Genomic DNA, 19,279 nt, shown 5'->3' with positions numbered 1-19,279 from the left:
CGCGAAATAGTGATGTCTTCGGGTGGAAGTGTTCAATAGCCGAGCCCATGGATGTTAAAAGACTGCAACACAATCTAAACCGGAAAGATGCTGTTGCTCCGAAGTGGCACTGCCGTATGGATGCAAGTTCAAAGCCATTCCAAACTCCAAACAAACCCTTCATTTTCACTTCATTTCAGTTCGTTCATCCTATTTTGTTTCATTTTGCGTAATTCTTCAAACTTTCCTTAAAAAAAATAAATAAATACGTACAGACATCATGCGGACATCACTTAAGTCCAGTTCTACAAAATAAGTGCCAATGTCAGACCATTGGGGCCCTTTAAAGTAAAGTTGTTGTTTCTTTCTTTACCAATCTTTATTTAACAATCTGTCAAACTTTATTATTACTATTTTAACTATTTTAAATCTACAGTTAAAAAAAATAAGCAAACAAGTGAAAATAAGGCGGCAAAACACAAAACGAAAACATGGGGCCGTGAAATTCTCAGTAGGACATTGAAATGGCAATTCAATTTTTAATAAATAGTTTTCTTCTTTTTTTCTTGTTTTAAAGTTCCAGTTCATAAAGACACAAAAAATTGGTTGGATGGAATATGAAACTTTCAAGAAATCTGATGAGATTAATAGATAGTATTGTTTATAAGTAAAATGCCATACTTTAAAAAGCCCAAAAGTATTATGCAAGGTAAACTCAAAGTTACAAGATATTATCCAAAACAAATCTGTAGATGTACAAAGTACTGACTATGTACATTTCCAAAATAGAGTTAGCATGGGAGTCACAGAAGGGCCCGCTCAAATTTGGATCAAGATTAGAATCAACAAAGACGGTTCAGGATAACATCGATGAACTTTTGAATTATTCCCTTTAGACCTGCAAAACATTCTAACAAAACATCGTTCGCCTTATTTATTTACTATCGTTATTTTAAAATGGAAAATTTGTTAGCAACACAAATAATGTAGAATAATGAAATGGTTATTTATTTATTTATTCTTTATTTAACAATCTGTTAAACTCACAATTACATGAATTAAAGTACCTGTAAAATCTTTCCGAAATCACGTAAACGGTGAAGCAAGGGAGGCGGAGCTTGAGTTGGGTCACTTCCGGGATGGCTTCTGCTGTCTGTTTTGCTAGCATGAACGCTGTGGTTTGCCGCGTGAAATAGGCAAAAAGCTAAGGAAGAAATGAGAAAGGGGTAGAGGAAGTGAAATGATAACATGGAGCTGCTCCTGTAACCGCACCCTGCGTCGTTTTCCTGCCTCACGATGCCATCTCAACGCGTCTTCGCCCTGCCGAGGCAGCAATCGCTGCTCCTGCCTGCCGTCATCAACCCGTTTGTGCAGGACACCGAACTCTCCAAGGCCACCATAATCAAAGTGAGTGACAATGGCGCGTTCATATCAGTGCATAGAAGGAATAAATGCGCGTCGACATGCGTGCGTGCGATTACGTGCACGCGCCTCACCCTCTCTGTAATGTAATCTGCTTTGCAGCGTTGATGTGTACGGCAAGAACAATAAGAGCCCTTATGTGCTGCTGCCCACTGATCTGGATTTGACGCATGGAATGTAAACATGGAATGTGTGTTGCCTGACAAAACTATAATTGCGCGTGTATGCAGTGTGTCCTCCAGGGAATCATCCTGGTTCCTCTTCGAGCCATCCTCATCTCATTGGTCCTCATGGTGACCTGGCCAGTGGCTGTTATCATCACCTTCAAGCATCCTCTCAAGGGAGCCGTGGCACCAATGACAGGATGGAGAAGGTAACCTGTCTGAAAAAGAAAAAAGAAGAAGATTTTAAATTACAAGTGTAGTTTGAAGAACATAATAAAAGTTAACAGGGACATACTGGGATGAAATTTCCACGCTAATTCTGGAAGATGCATTCAGGTTTTGGAGCAATTTCTTTTTTAGGGAAATCCCTTCTGAATTTCAGTTAGACAATGCCAAGCCACATTGGGCACGTGTTACAACAGCGTGGCTTCGTAGTAAAAGAATGTAGATACAAGACTGGTCTTCCTGCAGTCCGGACCTGTCTTCCTTTAAAAGTGTGTGGCACATTATGAAGAACAAAATACAACAATGGAGACCCCAAACAAGACAGAGAAAGAAATCCACCTACAAAGCTCCAACAATTGCTGTCTTTGTTTCCCAAATGCAAAAGAAAAGGTGATGTAATGCCCCTGTCCCAGCTTTGTTGGAACGTGTTTCAGGCGTCAAATTCTAAATGAGAAAATATTTCCAAAAAACCCAACTAAAGTCATCTTTTCGTTGTGTATTCAATTCAATATGAGTTGAAAAGGATTTGCAAATCATTGTATTCTGTTTTTATTTACCTTTTAAACAGTATAGGAATGAAGATGTTTAAGGGTGCTCAATTTAAGTTTAAAACTACAACAACAAAAAAAGTTATTTATTTAAGTATGGTCCCCATATGATTGATTTTCCAATTATTGCCTGTGGGTCTGGAACATATCCCCCGTGATAAACTGGGGGTTACTGTACATTAATCCTTGTATAAAGGCAATTACTTCACAGGGGAAAATGAAGATTGCGCCAGTCGACAGATTACATTCAGTATAATAGAAATCCCTTTTTAACAGACATCACTGTAGTGGGTGAAAGCAGTACAAACAGAAATCCATTTTCTATACTTTTCATCCTGTTCAGAGTTGTGGGAAGCTGGAGCCTATCAGCTGACTTGACATACTCGACTGTACCCTAGAGAGAGACAACCTTTCGCTCTCACATTCACACCGTTGCTGAGTGGGAAGTGAATGCATGTGTTCTACAGGGAAGTCAGGGGAGTGAAATGTTACGCCATCAGTGACAGCACAAATGATTAAGAGATTTTTGAACTCTTCCTGACACGCATGACAATAAGCCCCGTCTTCGGTTTGATGGTATTTTATCATGTTTTTTGTTTTCATTTTTCTTCACGTAAATATATGCAAAAGATAAAGTGAAGCAGTTGTTGAGTTAATCCTTGGAGTATCTAAAAAGCAGTAGTCATAGGGTCGTAAAATGTAAAACTTTGGTCGCGAAAAAAAAAAAAAAATCATTGCTGTAATCATTTCATGATGTACTTAATTTAGTGTCCTGTGAGCGTGGCTCTGTTGCAACATGTTCTCGGATTTGCGATCCGAACCAAAAATGCCCGTCAGCCAAAGCAGCTTATCGTCAAAACAAATAGATATTGACATTGTTTGTATTAAGTGGATTTTTTTGAGACCGTATCTGCACCAGCAGCGTTACTTCGCCTCGCTTCCCAGAACACAGACAGTGAATACAATAAACTGTTTCAGTTCTTCCACTGTTTGGCTTTGATTCCTCATTTATCTGATGATCCGATTGCTATATTCAAATTGAATGCCTACTGTCAGAATAGTTGTAGAAGCGGACAACTTTCGCCACTAAGGAAGTAAACGGCGGAAGTCAAAAGTGGTTGCAGCCTCAAGTTGAAGTAGAATGTTTTGCAATCCTCATTGCAAAGGTTTAAAGTATAACGGTCTGTACAAATGACACCATGAAGGTGTTGAAGTGCATTTAAAATACACGACTACTTTAGGTGCACTTGCGCAATTTAGCTAATACATTTTTATCGACAGCGAGAGCGGTATTATATGAACAATATATTATGCAATAGAACAACTGACAATTTGTTCAGTGATGCTGGTTGACTTCCAAGTTGTTCTGTTTGCAATACTTTTTTACGTCATCGGAAATGATAGAAATGAAAAAAAAAACAAGCAAAATACACTTGTGGAGTTAATAACCAGTGGCGGGTCTAGGATTTCTTTTGTTGGGGGGGGGCATGGAGGGGCCAATGATATCTCAGGGGGTCTGCAAAACAAAAACAAATTACAAACCTATAAAATTCATCAGAAAACTCAGATAAGTATTCATTATATGTTCCCGACGGGGGACGGGGAGAAATGCGGAAAGAAAATTCCTGTAAAAAATCTGAAAATACTCAGTTAAGTCAGTTATCTGGTCTGGCACCGGGTGGGTCCAAGCATATTTCAGGGGGTTCACAGAACAAAAAAAAACATTCTTACAAACCCCCAAAATTCTTCAGAAAACGCTGATAAACATTCATTATATGTTCCCGACGGCGGACGGGGAGAAATGCGGGAAGAAATTTCTGTTAAAAAAAAAATTTTTTTTTAAAAAGTGAAAATACCCAAAAGTCAATTATCTGGCATGGCATCTGGGGGGGTTCAAACATATTTCAAGGGTTTCCGCAAAACAAAAAAAAACATTTTTTTTTTTTTTACAAACTCTTCAGAAAACTTTGATAAACATTCATGATATGTTCCCTACGGAGGACAAGGGTATGTGTGGAAAGAAATTGCTGTAAAAAAAACAAAAAAAACATAAAATACCCCAAAGTTAATTATCTGGCTTGGCACCTGGGGGGTCCAAGCATATCTCGGGGAGGTCAGGCAGTGCCCCTGCACCCCTCCTCTTACTCCGCCGGTGTTAATTACCCTTTGCATGCTGAATAAGTTGTCATCTCAAACCTAAAGGTCATGCCATCCGCAGGCTCATGTGTCAGAGCGTGATGGCTGCCCTGGGGAGAGCCTACTACTTCTGCATGGGCTTCCGGGTGGTGGTCAAGGGCAAACAGGTGGGCAGTGGCGAGGCCCCAATCCTGGCCGTGGCCCCCCACTCCACCTTCTTCGACGGCATCGTGTGCATCGTGGCCGGCCTGCCCTCCACCGTGTCCCGTGTGGAGAACCTGGCCACGCCCATATTTGGCAGTGAGACACTTTTTATCCTTCTTCTTTTCTGTTCACTTGGTCACTGGAGCTCATTATGAGGGAAAGGAAATATAATTATATGCAATGTCGTAATTGTGTTTAGAAATTGGGGGTGATGAGGGGGGGGAGTCTTGCATTCTACTATAGACATTTGGCATTGTTTGAACTGAGTACCCCATAAGCCGTTTAGGTTAAGTCGGAGAGGTGTGTATGCATGTCACACACGTCATCTCCTTAATCTTCTTACCCTAATCTAGCTGCGCAATTTCACAGCCTCCATATGGAGTGAAGTAGCCCTATCAAATATGATATGCAAGCCCGTATGTCAATATTTTATGACATTATTAACAGTAGAGGGCCCCGCCAATGTTTTGTAGGCTTTGTTGTCATGGAAGCCCGTGTAATGTATCGTTAGTTTGAAAATTCATTGTAAGATGACGTGAAGGCGAATGAAGACAACATTCATGTTGCGATGCTGTGTCTTTGTGTTCATATAAGAAAAAAAAAAACTCGAAAAAATGCATGGCATCTGTGTTTGTCCACCCTTTTGACAAGTTTGCTACATTAACGTAAGTTGTGGATTTCACATCAAACAGCCGTTTGAGAATAACATTGTTGGTTGAAAGGAGAGTTGTCTGCTGTTGTCGTGACAACCACAGAATACTCACATTACGTGTTCATGCTGTTGGCGGATGAGCCGGGACACCTCTCATCTTTTGATGTGTTGTGTTTTTTCAAGCGGTAATCGTTTAACGCTGATTGACTTTACTGCAAGTCTAAGAGTTAAACAAACAAAAAAAACCTTTCAGCTGATTTATCCATTAGGATGGAATTCTAGGCTGTTTAGCTTCAGTACGTATGCTATAAATTGCAAATTCCGCCATTGTGGGGACTGATCAAGATTATTTTATCTCATTTTATAGACAATTCCTGTCATGTGCTTCACCTTTTTTTATTCTTTAATCTTTTCTCGCAGGGTTCGTACGCTGCCTCCAGCCAGTGCTGGTGTCCAGAAAAGACCCCGACTCAAGGAAGAACACCATCCAAGAGATTGTTGGCAGAGCCAAGTCAGGAGGCCGCTGGCCACAGGTATAAAAGGGGAAAATACACAAATAAACCACAGCTTGTTACTAAAAAAAAGTTTCAAAGATGATTTTGAAGCTGGTTGCATCACTTCCTTACATTTTTAGGTTTTTTTTTTTTTTTTTAATGTTATTTTTATTTTTATTTTTCTTACTGATTTGCTCTTCAGGTGTTGATATTTCCTGAGGGGACGTGTACAAATCGCTCGTGTCTCATCACATTCAAACAAGGTAAAGAGTCGTCAATGAACCTAACACGCATGTTGTTGGGATTTGGGAGGAAGCTGGAGTACTTGACGAAAACCAGGCAAGCAGGGAGAGAACACGCAAACTCCATACAGGAAGGCCAAGATTAGACTAATTTGTAAAAATCTGTCGATAATTGACACCCCCCCCCCCCAAAAAAAAAGGTTTTCCTTGCCTATATTGTATCCCGAGATGGCAGCAAGGCACTAGATAGTTACTCAGCTCACTTCAACATAGTTCCTTGGCACCAAGATGCCATACGATGGTGAAGTAAAGAATTCTAAATACGCAGGGAACACTCGTCTACTTGTTCAAAGTCAAAGCTGGGGGGGAAACAATATCTCCAGGAATTATGACTTTTGTTTGTTTGTTTGTACTCTGTCCTATAGGTGCCTTTATTCCAGGTGTACCTGTGCAGCCTGTGATTCTGAGATATCCAAATAAAATAGTAAGTGTTTACAATAAACAAAGATGAAGACCTCTTTCTTGAATACAGCTCTTGTATGTGATCCCATTAGAGTCTGCATGTGTGCCTAATGATGTGGCCACCGAACATACCGTTTACTGTGCGTCCATTCCATATGCATCAGATTTGTTTTCCTCTATTTCCTTCCATCCAGGATACAGTGACATGGACTTGGCAGGGTTTCACTTCGTAAGTGTGCTCATGATGAGAATTAGTCTGTCCTTCAGAAATAACAACCATACACCTACTTGAAATGACTCCCTTGTTTTGCTGCAAAACTTGCTATTTTAATACGTTTTACGGGACTAACTGCTGTGATTAAATCATGTGTAGGAGGACCCTGCTACTTCTAACGTTGTGTCAACTGTACACTACAGTGGAGATTGAGGTAACCCTCTTTTAAAAAAAAATTTATGCTGCCTTTTGAACGTTTGAAAAAGTACCTGAAGTGTTTGATAATGCCTAAAAGTCAATAAGTCATGCAAGGGTTCCGATAGAATCTGGACATGTTTGCAAACATCTTTCAAGACAAAAAAATACACGTACTATGTTGAATAGAAAAATCCACAATACGAGGATTACTGTACAATATGTTTGTGTCAATATTCCGTTGACCGCTGTCAAAATGGCCGCTGAATGTCCGTCATGTGACCTTCCTCGTATTCTGTTCCTCAGTTTTTGCCTCCTCACGTCCCCACAGAGGAGGAGAAGAAAAGCCCCGCTTTGCTCGCCAGCAAAGTGCGAGACATCATGGCCAAGTGAGTAAAGAAAAACACGCAAAGAGTCCAGCCCGCCTTTTCCGTGTATAACGCGCTAAACGGCTCCCGCAGGGCTTTGGGCGTTCCCGTGACGGACCACACGTACGAAGACTGCCGTCTGATGATTTCGGCCGGCGAGTTGACACTGCCAATGGAGGCCGGACTGGTTGAATTCACCAAAATCAGTCGAAAACTCAAGTAGGACCAATAACAACTTGGCTTTGAGCTGACGCGATATGAACGTGCCGTCTCTTCTTTAGTATCAAATGGGACAACGTGAGGAAGGAGTTGGACGCTTTTGCCGGCATGGCCACATCCTGTAAAGGCGGACGTATCACCATCAAGGAATTTGCCAGCTTCCTCAAGCTCCCCGTCAACCCTGCCCTGGAGGACCTCTTTGCGCTCTTTGACCGGGTATAACGCGTCTTTAGCGCGCCTCCTCACCCGCGTTGGCAACTTGGCCAAACATTCCAGTATGGGACGCTTATCAGCAGCGAACACCGTTGGCTAATACGAAGCTTTGCCAACACTGCTTACTTCTTACACAAACTCTGCTTACATTACCTTTGAGTGACATTTTAGTAGTTGCAATATGTTCAAGGGAAGTTGTTGAATTACACTTGTAAATCAGTGTGCACATCCATACTGCTGGGGCATGCGCCGGGGGCGTAACGAAACACAAATATCCCCTATCTTTGACGTTGACAACTTCGGCAAACGCTAGTATGTGCCGCTTTTTCAAATCTAATGGCAATACTGCAGCTCTGCTTACCATTTGGCTTTTGACATGATAGTGCGTCCCTGCTTAAAAATGGCAGATCTTCACTCAGCCTAGCCCCCCAAGTCATGGGCGAAGAAACTCCGTGTGGAGTGGTATGGTGTAAATTTGAAAAATTGTCACCTAATAATACATCGAAATTCAGAACGGCTTGCTCACAGGAATTGGGCAGCTCAGATTGACTCCAGAGAGCCAACGATTTGTACGCAAGCAAGTTGAGGCAATCTTTCATAATATGTCGCATTTAAGTAACATTCAAGCTGTGCTCCTGTAAGCGTCCAAATAAGTTACTGCCTCATCCCGACTTGAATGTTTCGGTTCTTTCCCCAGAATGGCGACGGCACCATAGATTTCAGAGAGTACGTCATCGGCGTGACCATCTTGTGTCGACCTGCTAACACCGAAGAAGTGCTGCGTATGGCTTTCCGGGTATGTTAATTTTTGCAATCTAAAAGGATTCATGAACGCCACTCCGCCGGCGTTAGAGGAGCATGAGTAAAGGATTCGAATAGCAGCGAGGAGCGTTATTGAATACGTGGTTTCTTGGGTTTGAGTAAGACCGAACAAGGCTGAAAGCCGGGCGTGCGGCTCTGCTGTGAAATGGAAGCAGACAGCCACATTCAGAGACATTTGGATCATGTCACGGTAATAATCTGTGTCTGCTGCCGAGCGCCGTGGGAGCCCTGGAGACAGTCTCGCAGTCAATTTCCCCCGACCAGGACAACAAATGTGGTTTTGGACGAGGACTGAAAGAAACAAAGGAAAAGACAATCCTATTATAAAGTTTCACTTTCAGGATGAACTCTCACAGTACTTTTCTGCGGTATGTTTGCGTGCACCAAATGCAGGCGTGTCATCCAAATATTTCTTCTCACTTTAGCTGTTCGACACCGACGAGGATGAGAGAATCACCCGGGAGGAGTTCACGGCGCTGCTGCGCTCCGCTTTGGGCGTCTCCGACCTCAACATGGTCAAACTTTTCAAGGAAATTGATGCCGACGGCTCAGGTTTTATCACTTTCGGTCAGTATGCAATGTTTATCGACACTTGGACAGCCTTTTCCTTGCCTCTCGACTGTAGAGTGGCGCATTGAGATACGAGTTTAAGTCGTTCTGTGGCCATGCGCGTGATTCAAAACACTCTTGTCTCAAGTCACCGTTCACCATTGTAACCAATGCAAATGCCATTAATACGTTCCAGACTCCCTCTTATGTGCAAATGTCTGAATTAATGAATGTCAATTCATTAATGTGGCATCACAAGATGCCACCAGATATTGTTAAAGCAAGACTGCTATTGCTTTGGGCTGAGCTTTGGGCTGAGCACAAAAATATGAGTTTTTCAGCGAATAACAGAGGACAGGTTAGACAAAAAAATTTTAATGCAGAACCCATGACTATGTGGAGTTCATTGTACTGTTTTTCAGGGGGAAAAAACAGTAAAAGAACTCAGAAATGTAAACATTTTTCAATGTAATTGTGTAAACGAGAAAAGGCATTTACACCGTTGGACCATTTGAATTTGAAGTTAACAAAACAAAAATGCCAGCCATCTATCAACACCACCTGTGTCCTCCAGATGGCAGCAATGTCCACCAAAGTCAAAATTTCAATTTTTAAATACTGTCCTTCAAGTTGGCGCGGAGCCTTCCTGACAAGTCCGCTTTTGAAAATATTTTGTGTTGGGGATCCCTTAGGTGAGTTTCAAGCCTTTGCCACGACCCACCCGGAGTACGCCAAGCTCTTCACCACCTATCTGGAGCTGCAGAGGTATCAGGCCATCCAGGAGGCGACGCCCGGGGATCTGGAGCTGAGCGGTTCGGGGCAGAATCAGGAAGACAGCACCTCGGACAAGAAGGATGACTAACACAATCCGTGGCCCACTCACTCCCTTTGGTCATAGGAAGCATTTCGTAGTCATGTTGCTTGCCTTTTTTTATGGACGTTTTTAAAATGTTTTTCTTTTCAGGCTTGGTTGTGCCTTTTGGGGCAGGCACTAATTCCATTGGTTGTGGAGCACCGGACATAGCTACAGATTGGTCACACACCACTTCCTATTTTTTTTTTTTTTTTTTTTTTTTTTACATGCTTTGTTTGTTCATTGGTGAATTTCTTATAGCACAAATGGCCGTTTTGAGGGATACTATGGTGAGAGGTTCAGCCACTGAAGCCTGGCAACAGCCACTTGGCGACGTGAAAGTTAGTAGCGGCCATTTTAGTGTCATCGTTGCCATTTTCAAAGATTATCTCATCCCACCATTTTTTTTAATATTTCCAGATTGCTACCTTAAACGAGCTCTTTTTTCCCCCCATTGAGCCTCACAACTTGAAATTCAGCAGGCATCTCTCGCTTGACAATGGGAGTTTTTGTGCGGTTTATGAGGTCTATTGGTTTCCCAATTTTTTTTTTAATCCAACTAGAATCATTGAGGAAATGATGTATATATAGAGGAAAATGTGATTTTAATCATTTTCACAACATTTTGCAATAAAGGGGGGTCTTTTTGCAAATAATTGAATGGGCTGTATTACAATAAGCAAGCACAGATAATTAAAAAAAAAAAAAATTCAAACGATTTCTTATGCCAGTTAGCTGTGTTTCACCCCCAAAAGACAAATAAGAATTCAGTGTTTGTTTGGTGTTTTTAACTATACTATGATTGTGCTTTGACTTGCTGTGTGCATTATTCCTTGTGTGCTTTCCACCTCATGTGACTTTCTTTTGAGTTTACCACGCCAACTTCTTCCTTTTGTTTTGCATCGAGGCAAAGGGTTTCAGTGTGCCAGTGTAATTAGTGTACAGTAAGCTTTATTAGGATTCCAAGCGAGCAGATGTTGTAGGCGTATGTGTGTACTCAGGGACACGGACCTTTGTAAGACAGCTGTATAATTAGCCGGAGCTTTTGCTTTGCATGTTCTATCTATTTGCATCCCCTGTTCGACATGCTGAGACAGCACTAAGTCGACTCCAGCGCAAATAAAATAGGGCAATTTGTGAGCAAAAAGCCAAACAGCGTATTCCGGAGGGCGTTCACACAAACAAGCAGTTTTGTTTGTTGTCTTGTCGACTCTGCAAATTTTGAAAGTAAAACAAGAGTATGTCTTTAATTAATATTGTTTTGCACTGAAAAAAAAAAACATGTTTATTTTACTTAATGGGCCACCACTGTGTCATTCACTGGGCCACCACCTGGTGGCAGCAGTCATCTGAAAATGTTTATTATCCTCTAAAGTGGTCCCCCACCTCCTCAAGCATGTTATTACTGAACTCCATGAAATTCATTCCATTGTAACTGCAAATGTTTATAAAGTGAACACAAGAAAATGTGCAATCGTGACATGTCATTGTGATTGAACTAGAAATAAAAACGCCAACCATGAGTCACGAGTGATTCCTCCCTTGTTTGTATTCAATTAACTAAAGAATTAACAACACTTCTAAATGCATGGCTTGAACAGTATCAGGCTGTGCTTCGTTACGGACATCACCCGTCAACATCGCCGCCTTATTTTTTTCCCCATACCTTGAGACATCGAAGCTAATCTACAAATTTGCCACATGTTTACTTTTCATTATTCTGCTGTATGTGTGTGGCAGGCGTCTTTAAAGGTTGATTAGTTTTACTTAGTTTTTAGTTTTTCTAGTGTTCTCGTCTAACTTCTTTTTGTTTGACTTGACTTGTTTGACTTGAGAATGATAAAATGAGCAGAAACACTTTGTTTTTGCTCCTCCTTTCCCCATCAACTTAAGATGATGGAAGATAAACGCATTCCTCTTATAGACACCTCCCCTTTCCCATCAATTCTATATACAAAAAAACTCCTCCCTCAGAAAGACTCCTTCCTTTTCCCGTCAAGTTATAAAGCTAATCAAAAAATAAACTCCCATCAGTTAAACAATTGTATCAATAAATATCAAAGCAGGACAGCAGCTCACTGTAAACAACGTTGCAGATGGACTGTAGCGCTTTCCCGCATGTTGACGATATCTTGATATGGAGAGGTGTTGACTTTTTCAACAATTCACATCCTGGTAGACTTTTGACCGTTTCTCCATAATGTTGTGCGCATCCATGTTTGACTTAAGTTCCACCCAGTCTTTTGCTATTTAGTAATCATTTTCGTTTGGTTTAAACCGCATTCGCACTTGATGCTATTTTGTCAACTTGACTATTTTATCCAAGCCATTTACGCTGAGCTATGAGTCAAGAGCAAGTGGCAAAATGGCCGCCCCCTGGATCGATTTCGCTGCTTAAATCCTCAAACGCAATATAAATCAGAATGCCATGTTTCGACTAGTGGGCCTGCATAGAACATATTCTTGTAAAGAAAATGTTTGGGTTGACTTCTTCTTTACGGTGCCTTTGGTTAAGCCCAAATAAAGTTCAACAGTTCTAGTATGTGTTCCCTGACATTTTTGTAGTCACATCTTACAGCACAAGCCAAGCTCTGCAGAGAGCTTCCATGGTAACAACAACAATGAAGGCATTGCAGGAATTTCTGGCAAGTACTGGCTGTTTTGTAGATCTGACAGCAATGTCTGATCTTCTTTATATGTTTGTGCAACAGACTCTTCATACCTTATCTCAGCCCAAAAAACAAAAACATCCAAGCCCAGCTTTATTTTTCCAAAACATTCTTGAAATCTCCCAAATGCATATGGGAAAAGGTGTTATGGTCTGATGAAATCGCGGTTCCGATTTTGGGCCAAAATTCCAAAAGTTACGGCAAATGCGGCGCAAACAGTTTTACTGTTGTCTTACTTCCAAATAGCTGTTAGTGTTAGAACAAAATCTTAAGGCTTCTGCTCGAAAGCAGGAAATCAATAATAATAATAATCATAAATCAAAGGTCAGGAAAAGCCTACTAGAAGATCTGAACTTTGTTTCGGGTTAATCAGAGCAACTTTAACCGGTGGCATGTTTGTGCTGACTTCCATTTCACAATTCTGAACGCAGCCACATCTCCAGTTACAAGACAGAGCAGCCATTGTTTATTTTCCCCTCCAATCTCGAAGATTTTGTTTAAATGAGTTGTCCAGGTTTTAGGTCACATTCATGGTGGAAGGTGTTGAAAGGCTTGATCTTGGTCTCATTTATTTACATCGGCAAAACCTGCCGTTCGAACAGGGGTGTGTCGACTTTGTGCTTTTGGTAAACAAAGCAGCAGCACCAGCTGCATACAGTCTCCAAGCTGAACTGCGGAGCCTTTACCGCATGTTGCGATCGTAAAAGTTGACCTTAACGTTATGCGACGCCACGTCTTGTGACCATTTGCGTTCCTGACGATTCTGACAGGTGCTCGCTCCACATTCACATTGTTGTGTGCGTTACTCATTTCATTTCATTTCTACGACTATTCATCCGTAATAGTAAATAAATATGCATAATTTGATCGTCCCTTCCACCTGATATAGTGGATTTATATTGCAACCAAGCATCATGATGAGGTTGAGATAAATGATTTTGGGGCCGGCGGCTTTATTAAAAGCCCCGCCGCTAAAACAAACTTGCGAATTCCACCTTTCAATTGGATTTAACCTTTTCGAAGCGTCTCATTTCATTTGGATCCAAGCTGATGAGATCAACGGAGGCACGTGCCTCTTGTCCCTTTTAAAGACGCCGGGACTTCTTCCTGCGTGCCCCCCACGACCAATACCCCCCCCCCCCCCTTCCCCCCCAATAACACACGTGCACGCGCACACCCGCACCCATCCTCCCTCTTACATTGTATATTGCTGTATCCATTTCAGCAGCGCCCGGGGGCTGATCCTGTCGCAGCAGATTGTGGGAGATACGCACCCGCTAATGTGATTTGGTGGCAGGACCTGGCCGAGCGAGCATGCAGCCCCGGTTAGGAGGCCAAGCCGCGCACGGACATCGGACGCACGGCGAAGACTGCGGGCCGGCCCGGGGAGGAAAGGTCAGGAGGGATGGGGCTTGTTATTAAGCCGATGTGAGGCGGACATGCTAACCAGTAGCCCAACGCATTGCCTCAGGGAGTATTCATTTATTCATTGAATATCGAGTGGAATCTCAAGCGTGGTCCAATTTGGAATTTAAGTCAAATGTTCTAAAAAAAAAAATAGGCCTCGAAAGTTGCGGAAACCTCACGCGGTAAGACCTCAGCTCAGTGAGCCGTCTCAAGCAGGTGTGGCGGCACTCTGACAGGATGTTGCAGGGGAGAAAGAGAACCAATCACGGCTCAGTTTCAGAAAACAGGCCAGCCGCGATTGGTCATTACCTGAGCACTGAGCAGCTGTGATGTCATTTTCAGTCGACAGAAGTGACAAAATGGCCGCCCCCAGAGTTGGCTGAAAACAGGTGGATTAACTCTAATTCCACAAACGCAATATTTATCAGAATACCTTGTCTCAACTAGTGGGCTTGCACAGAACATATTTTTAAACAAATATTTTTGAGTTGACTTCCACTTTAACATGCCTGTTGGGTGTCTTCATCCAGTGAATAGTTTTTCTCTATTATAGTTTACTTTTATTGAGTATTATTATACACCGGTTAGCTTCTGTTTATACTTTAGCCACAGTGTTCTGTTTTGCCTTTTGCAGCGGTGAGTCCAGGATTAGAGGTTTAGCTGAGTTCCCAGCCAGACAAGATCAGTTTCAGTACTTTACGCATTTTAATGCAATTTCAGTCCCTTGTTTATGAAAGGGAAGCAGAACACTTTTTGGGAGCGTCTGCGACTAAACCATCAAAGCTGATAAAGGTTATGTAATGGACGATGAATGTTGCGCCCCAGCAAAAGAGCAATTGATTGAATTTATACAACAAACATATTGTAACCTTACTCATTTCTGGGGCAACGACAACTCATTCCGATAAAGCAACATCTTGACATACGCATTACAGCATCATTTTCTCTGGGGTCAACCAACCCACTAGTGAATACTAATATACAATGCCATAGTTTGTCTTTTGGGTTTGTTTTTGTTTTTTTTTACTTTAGTTTAAGGTTTTTTCTTACGTTCCTTTGTCTGCCTCTGGTTAGTTTATTGAGTCCACCTGTGCTTGTCATCCCGGACCTTGGTGTTGTTAGCCAATCAGCTCCCTCCTACCCTCTGCGTCTTGTCCAGGTGTTCCTCATTGTATCGACGACTTGTTTGTATTTAGTTCCCCGCTTTCGTTCAGTTCCGGTTGGTTCATTGTCATTTGTCCATGGTCATTAGTCTGTTGTCGAAGTCAACTCAAGTCCCGTCGTAGTGTTTGTTTAGTTTCCTTTTGATCCATTTTGCTTTGGAATTATTCCTGTGCCTTGTTGTTGGCCTTTTTGTGTTCTTCTAATTAAATATTTTATACTGCACTTAATTTTTCGAGACATATACGGGGAAAATATGAACAAATTATCACATTTTAGGGGTACTTTGATTCAATTTAGTGATGCTAGTCACACTAGTGTAAATACGGTATTCTATATACGATCAATCACAGCTCACCTGATTTCTGAAGCCGAGCCATGATTGGTCGTTATCTGAGCCCTGAGCCACTGTGATGTCATTTTCAGTCAACAGAAGTGACAAATTGGCCACCCCCGGGGATGGCTAAAAATGGGTGCATTTTGCCACTCGACTCATATTCCACTAACACAATGTTAAGCAGAATGCCTGGTTTCAACTCGTGGGCCTGCATAGAACATATTCTTGAAAAACAAATGTTTGGGTTGGCTTCCCCTATAAAAAAAAAAATTTAAATGGGGAAGACTAGGTGACTTTATTTGTTTGTTTGTTTTACAATTGTGTAACTTGTTTGTTACATTGTTACTAAAACCTCACCTGTTCAGCTATTAGCTGTTTTATAATTGTGACAGAAGGAATTCATTCACTTTGCATTATTTTCTGTTGGAATCCCAAAAACTTGGAAGTTTTCCTGTCGGGAGGTTTAACTGTATTGCGATTCAAAATCAGGATATCATCCTGAAAACATTGCATTCCACCAGGGTAGATATTTTCTTGGAATGTTCAACAAGAGGAACAATTATTATTATTATTATTTGTGCTTTTTTTTTCCTGGGATGGATCGTTCCTGTTTGTGACAACAGGATGCAGTCTCAAACATGCACGTGCACACATGTATACACGCGCACGCACGCCCACACACACGAGTAAATCCGTAAAAAAGCTGTGCATTAACTGAGCATATCTAGTCATAGCAAAGTAGCCCATGGCCTTCCTATTACTGGCATTGGGTCAAAACCTCCAAAGTCCCATTTTGGTGAATTTCATATTTTTTCAAAAATCTATAGGCTACTATTGGTCAGTCCACACGCATGGGTGTTATTTTTACGCATGATTGACCAATCTAAAGTGTTGAAAATGGCTTTGCAGCTTGTTACCTCACTGGTTGCTAATGTAGCAGGCTGAAACATTAGCTTACTGTGCCCTATGTCGCTTGGAGACATCATCATCATCATGATCATCATCATCATCGTCTTCCAAACCGCTGTACAGGGTCGCGGGTAGGTGCTGGAGCCTATCCAAGCTGACAATGGGCGAAAGGCAGACCACACCCGGAACCGGTCGCCAGCCAGTCGCAGGGCACACATACACAGACCGTGTCCCACTGAGTGGGAACCGATCCCACGCTGTGACATGTCCCCTTTGTCAATAAATTTCCACGACTTCCAGGGATCTTCTCTCCCTGGAATTAATGCCAGTTAAATGTTTTGGTCCGCAAAGACAAAAGCCAGATGTTAGTGTGCCGTGTTTTATTATGATTTTAATTTTTTTGCATCCGATTTGGAACACAGGCCTCATGAAAATCCCCCTGACTCCTGAGGGCCTGGTCTCTGGCAAACTGTCTGGTTGGGCTCATCAGGGAGTTCCTCCAGATCTCATTGTTAGGTTTCCTTATCGCACCAGATGACACCTTGTTGATTCTCTCCCTACATTATTCTCTCAGCGAAGTGATTGTTCCCCGTTTCCTGCGTGATGGCTTGTCCAAACAGTGAAAGTCCCGGCCGGGGCAGGTCCGCATGAAACGTCAGTGGTGTGTCAGTGCTATCTGCACAACAGGTTTATTTTCTTGCCCCCTGTTCTTTGGGTGGTTCACAATTGTGTGATTGGTTGGCTTACAGATGGTGTTTTTTGGACCAAGGGCAGCAACTGACTGACCACTGACCAGTCTGTGGCAAACTTGTGAAATATATACTTTGTTGTCAGGGTGAAACACTACTAAAAAAAAATCAACAACAACAAAAAAAATCCCAGTTTGGCTTTCCCTGCTTTTAACGGTAAAAAAATGTTGTGTCAAAAGGAACACAAATTCAATCACAAATAACTACAAACTGTCAAATTCTCCAATAAATGAAATATTATCAAATGAAAAAAAAAAAAAACTCATGTATGCAATAAAATATCAAAATAAATGTTTATTTGTAGCTTCTCATTTTCCTTTCCTTGCAGGAAAGTGCAACATCAGTACTTTGACTTACATTTAGGAAATGACGGATTCACACGTTCAACAGTTTGATCAGCCGGAATTATTATGCTATTAAAAGCAGCAATCCCCTTCTAAGACTCTTTTTCCCCAGGTGGGGTTTAGGTCGCCAATGATGTACTTCCTTGAAAAACACCAACGGCGTTTGTGATTGCTCGGGCTTCCTCTGAAAATCCCAGCACAGGCAGTTTAAATGCAGATGAAAGTTGCAATTACACAATGCTCGTTTTTTTTTCTTTTTTTTTTTTCTTTCAGCCAGTAGCCAATAACTGAACTGCACTTTGTTTGTCTATGGAGTTGACGTGTTGCTAAAGAGTCAGGTAATTACACCTTGGTATTTTACCTTGAGACACGGCATTCTGATAAATATTGTATTTGTGGAATAAGAGTTAATCCACCCCTTTTTAGCCATCTCTGGCCATTTTGTCATTTCTTTTGACGGAAAATGACAGCTCAGCTTCAGAGAACAGGTCAGCCGTGATTGGTCGTTACCTGAGCCCAGAGCAGTTGTGATGTCATTTTCAGTCGACAGAAGTGACAAAATGGCTAAAAACGGGTGGATTAACTCTTATTCCACAAACGCAATATTTATCAGAATGCCTTCTTTCAACTAGTGGGCTTGCAAAGAACATATTCTTGAAAAAAATATGTTTGAGTTAACTTGGGTTAACTGTTTTAAGCCTCCTAAAGTATCCGATCCAACACTTTTGCAGTATGGTACTTTTCACACAGCTAAAATGCTGCTGTCCGAAGAAAGCCAAATTTTGCCGATTATGATTTGAAGAGGAGTTCATGCAGATTACGTGGCATGTTTACGGATTATGTCAGCATCTAGCATTGCTTTAATTGTCCTTGATTCATTTGCAACTCGTAGGTCGTCCGCTCCGATTGCAGCTATTACAATCCCGCCTTTTGCAGATTTGCTCTGGAATCACTGGATCATCCGAATTGCGCCGTGATGAACCAAACCGAAGTGCACCACTTGGTGGAAATATGTGCTCCATGGGTGTCCAGTTCATTATCAGAGTGGGCGACGTGACAATTACGGTTGGCCTCAGAGGCACGATTGTTTTCATCATTTTCCTTTACCAACTGTTTGGACCTCAGAAGTCAAAAATAACTCGCGGAAGATATTTGCTGCATCATTTCCAGGACATATCAAACATAACGAATTGGAAAACTGATATCCCACCATTTATTTTCCAATAAAAGCCTTTTTTCTTTTTTGTACCTCGCCCTCATTGCAACCTGACATTCAAACAAAGCAGTTGGGGTTCACCCCGCGATTGCGCTCTTCGGCTAAGCGTCCGAGAACCTGTCGATGACGGACATTCCAAGACGTGCGGTTAGTTTGAACGACGTTCCCGCACACTCGCTACGCTGAAACCGCCGTCTTTGCAGATGTGCCACGGTCGCCCTTCTCTGTCAACGCCTGAATTCTGTTATTTTCACTCAACATATGGAATAAGGCTTCACATTGCTAAGGCACTTACACGTTTGCGTACACTATCGTGGGGAAAGCTTAAGTGGAATTGTAGGTTTTCAACACAGCCAGCCTCGGATGGTGTGGTGAAAAAACAAACATACTTACTGCTAATTCCGTGAGCCTCGTTATTATGGCTGTGTGGCTAAAGCACTTTGAGGGCCTTGTTCACATTGGCTACCGTAAAGCTTCATGTTTGCTGCTTTTAACAGTAATTACTTGGAACGGGATTGTTATTTGT

The 19,279-nt window shown here is 41.9% G+C and overlaps 1 protein-coding gene across 2 annotated transcripts; it reads left to right on the top strand.

Moving 5' to 3' along the window:
* The first annotated feature begins 1,092 nt into the window (after positions 1-1,092).
* lpcat2 (lysophosphatidylcholine acyltransferase 2) lies at positions 1,093-11,484 on the top strand. Of its 2 annotated transcripts, XM_086026360.1 has the most exons (15): positions 1,093-1,386; positions 1,632-1,774; positions 4,557-4,774; positions 5,751-5,863; positions 6,027-6,087; positions 6,492-6,550; positions 6,723-6,757; positions 6,902-6,956; positions 7,244-7,326; positions 7,399-7,524; positions 7,587-7,740; positions 8,435-8,533; positions 8,985-9,126; positions 9,801-9,999; positions 10,073-11,484. In XM_086026360.1, exons 1-14 carry the CDS (start codon positions 1,276-1,278, stop codon positions 9,968-9,970), a joined length of 1,569 nt encoding a protein of 522 aa, XP_085882486.1. In that variant the 5' UTR covers positions 1,093-1,275; the 3' UTR covers positions 9,971-9,999; positions 10,073-11,484. The 2 variants fall into 2 exon arrangements, with proteins under 2 accessions (XP_085882486.1, XP_085882485.1); XM_086026359.1 differs by having other exon boundaries at positions 9,801-11,484.
* Positions 11,485-19,279: the final 7,795 nt, after the last annotated feature.

This window comes from Filicampus tigris, chromosome 3, assembly GCF_054856515.1.
Source record: "Filicampus tigris isolate MCC_2025a chromosome 3, RoL_Ftig_1.0, whole genome shotgun sequence".
NCBI classification, from domain to species: Eukaryota; Metazoa; Chordata; class Actinopteri; order Syngnathiformes; family Syngnathidae; genus Filicampus; species Filicampus tigris.
This window is presented reverse-complemented; position numbering and strand designations above follow the sequence as displayed.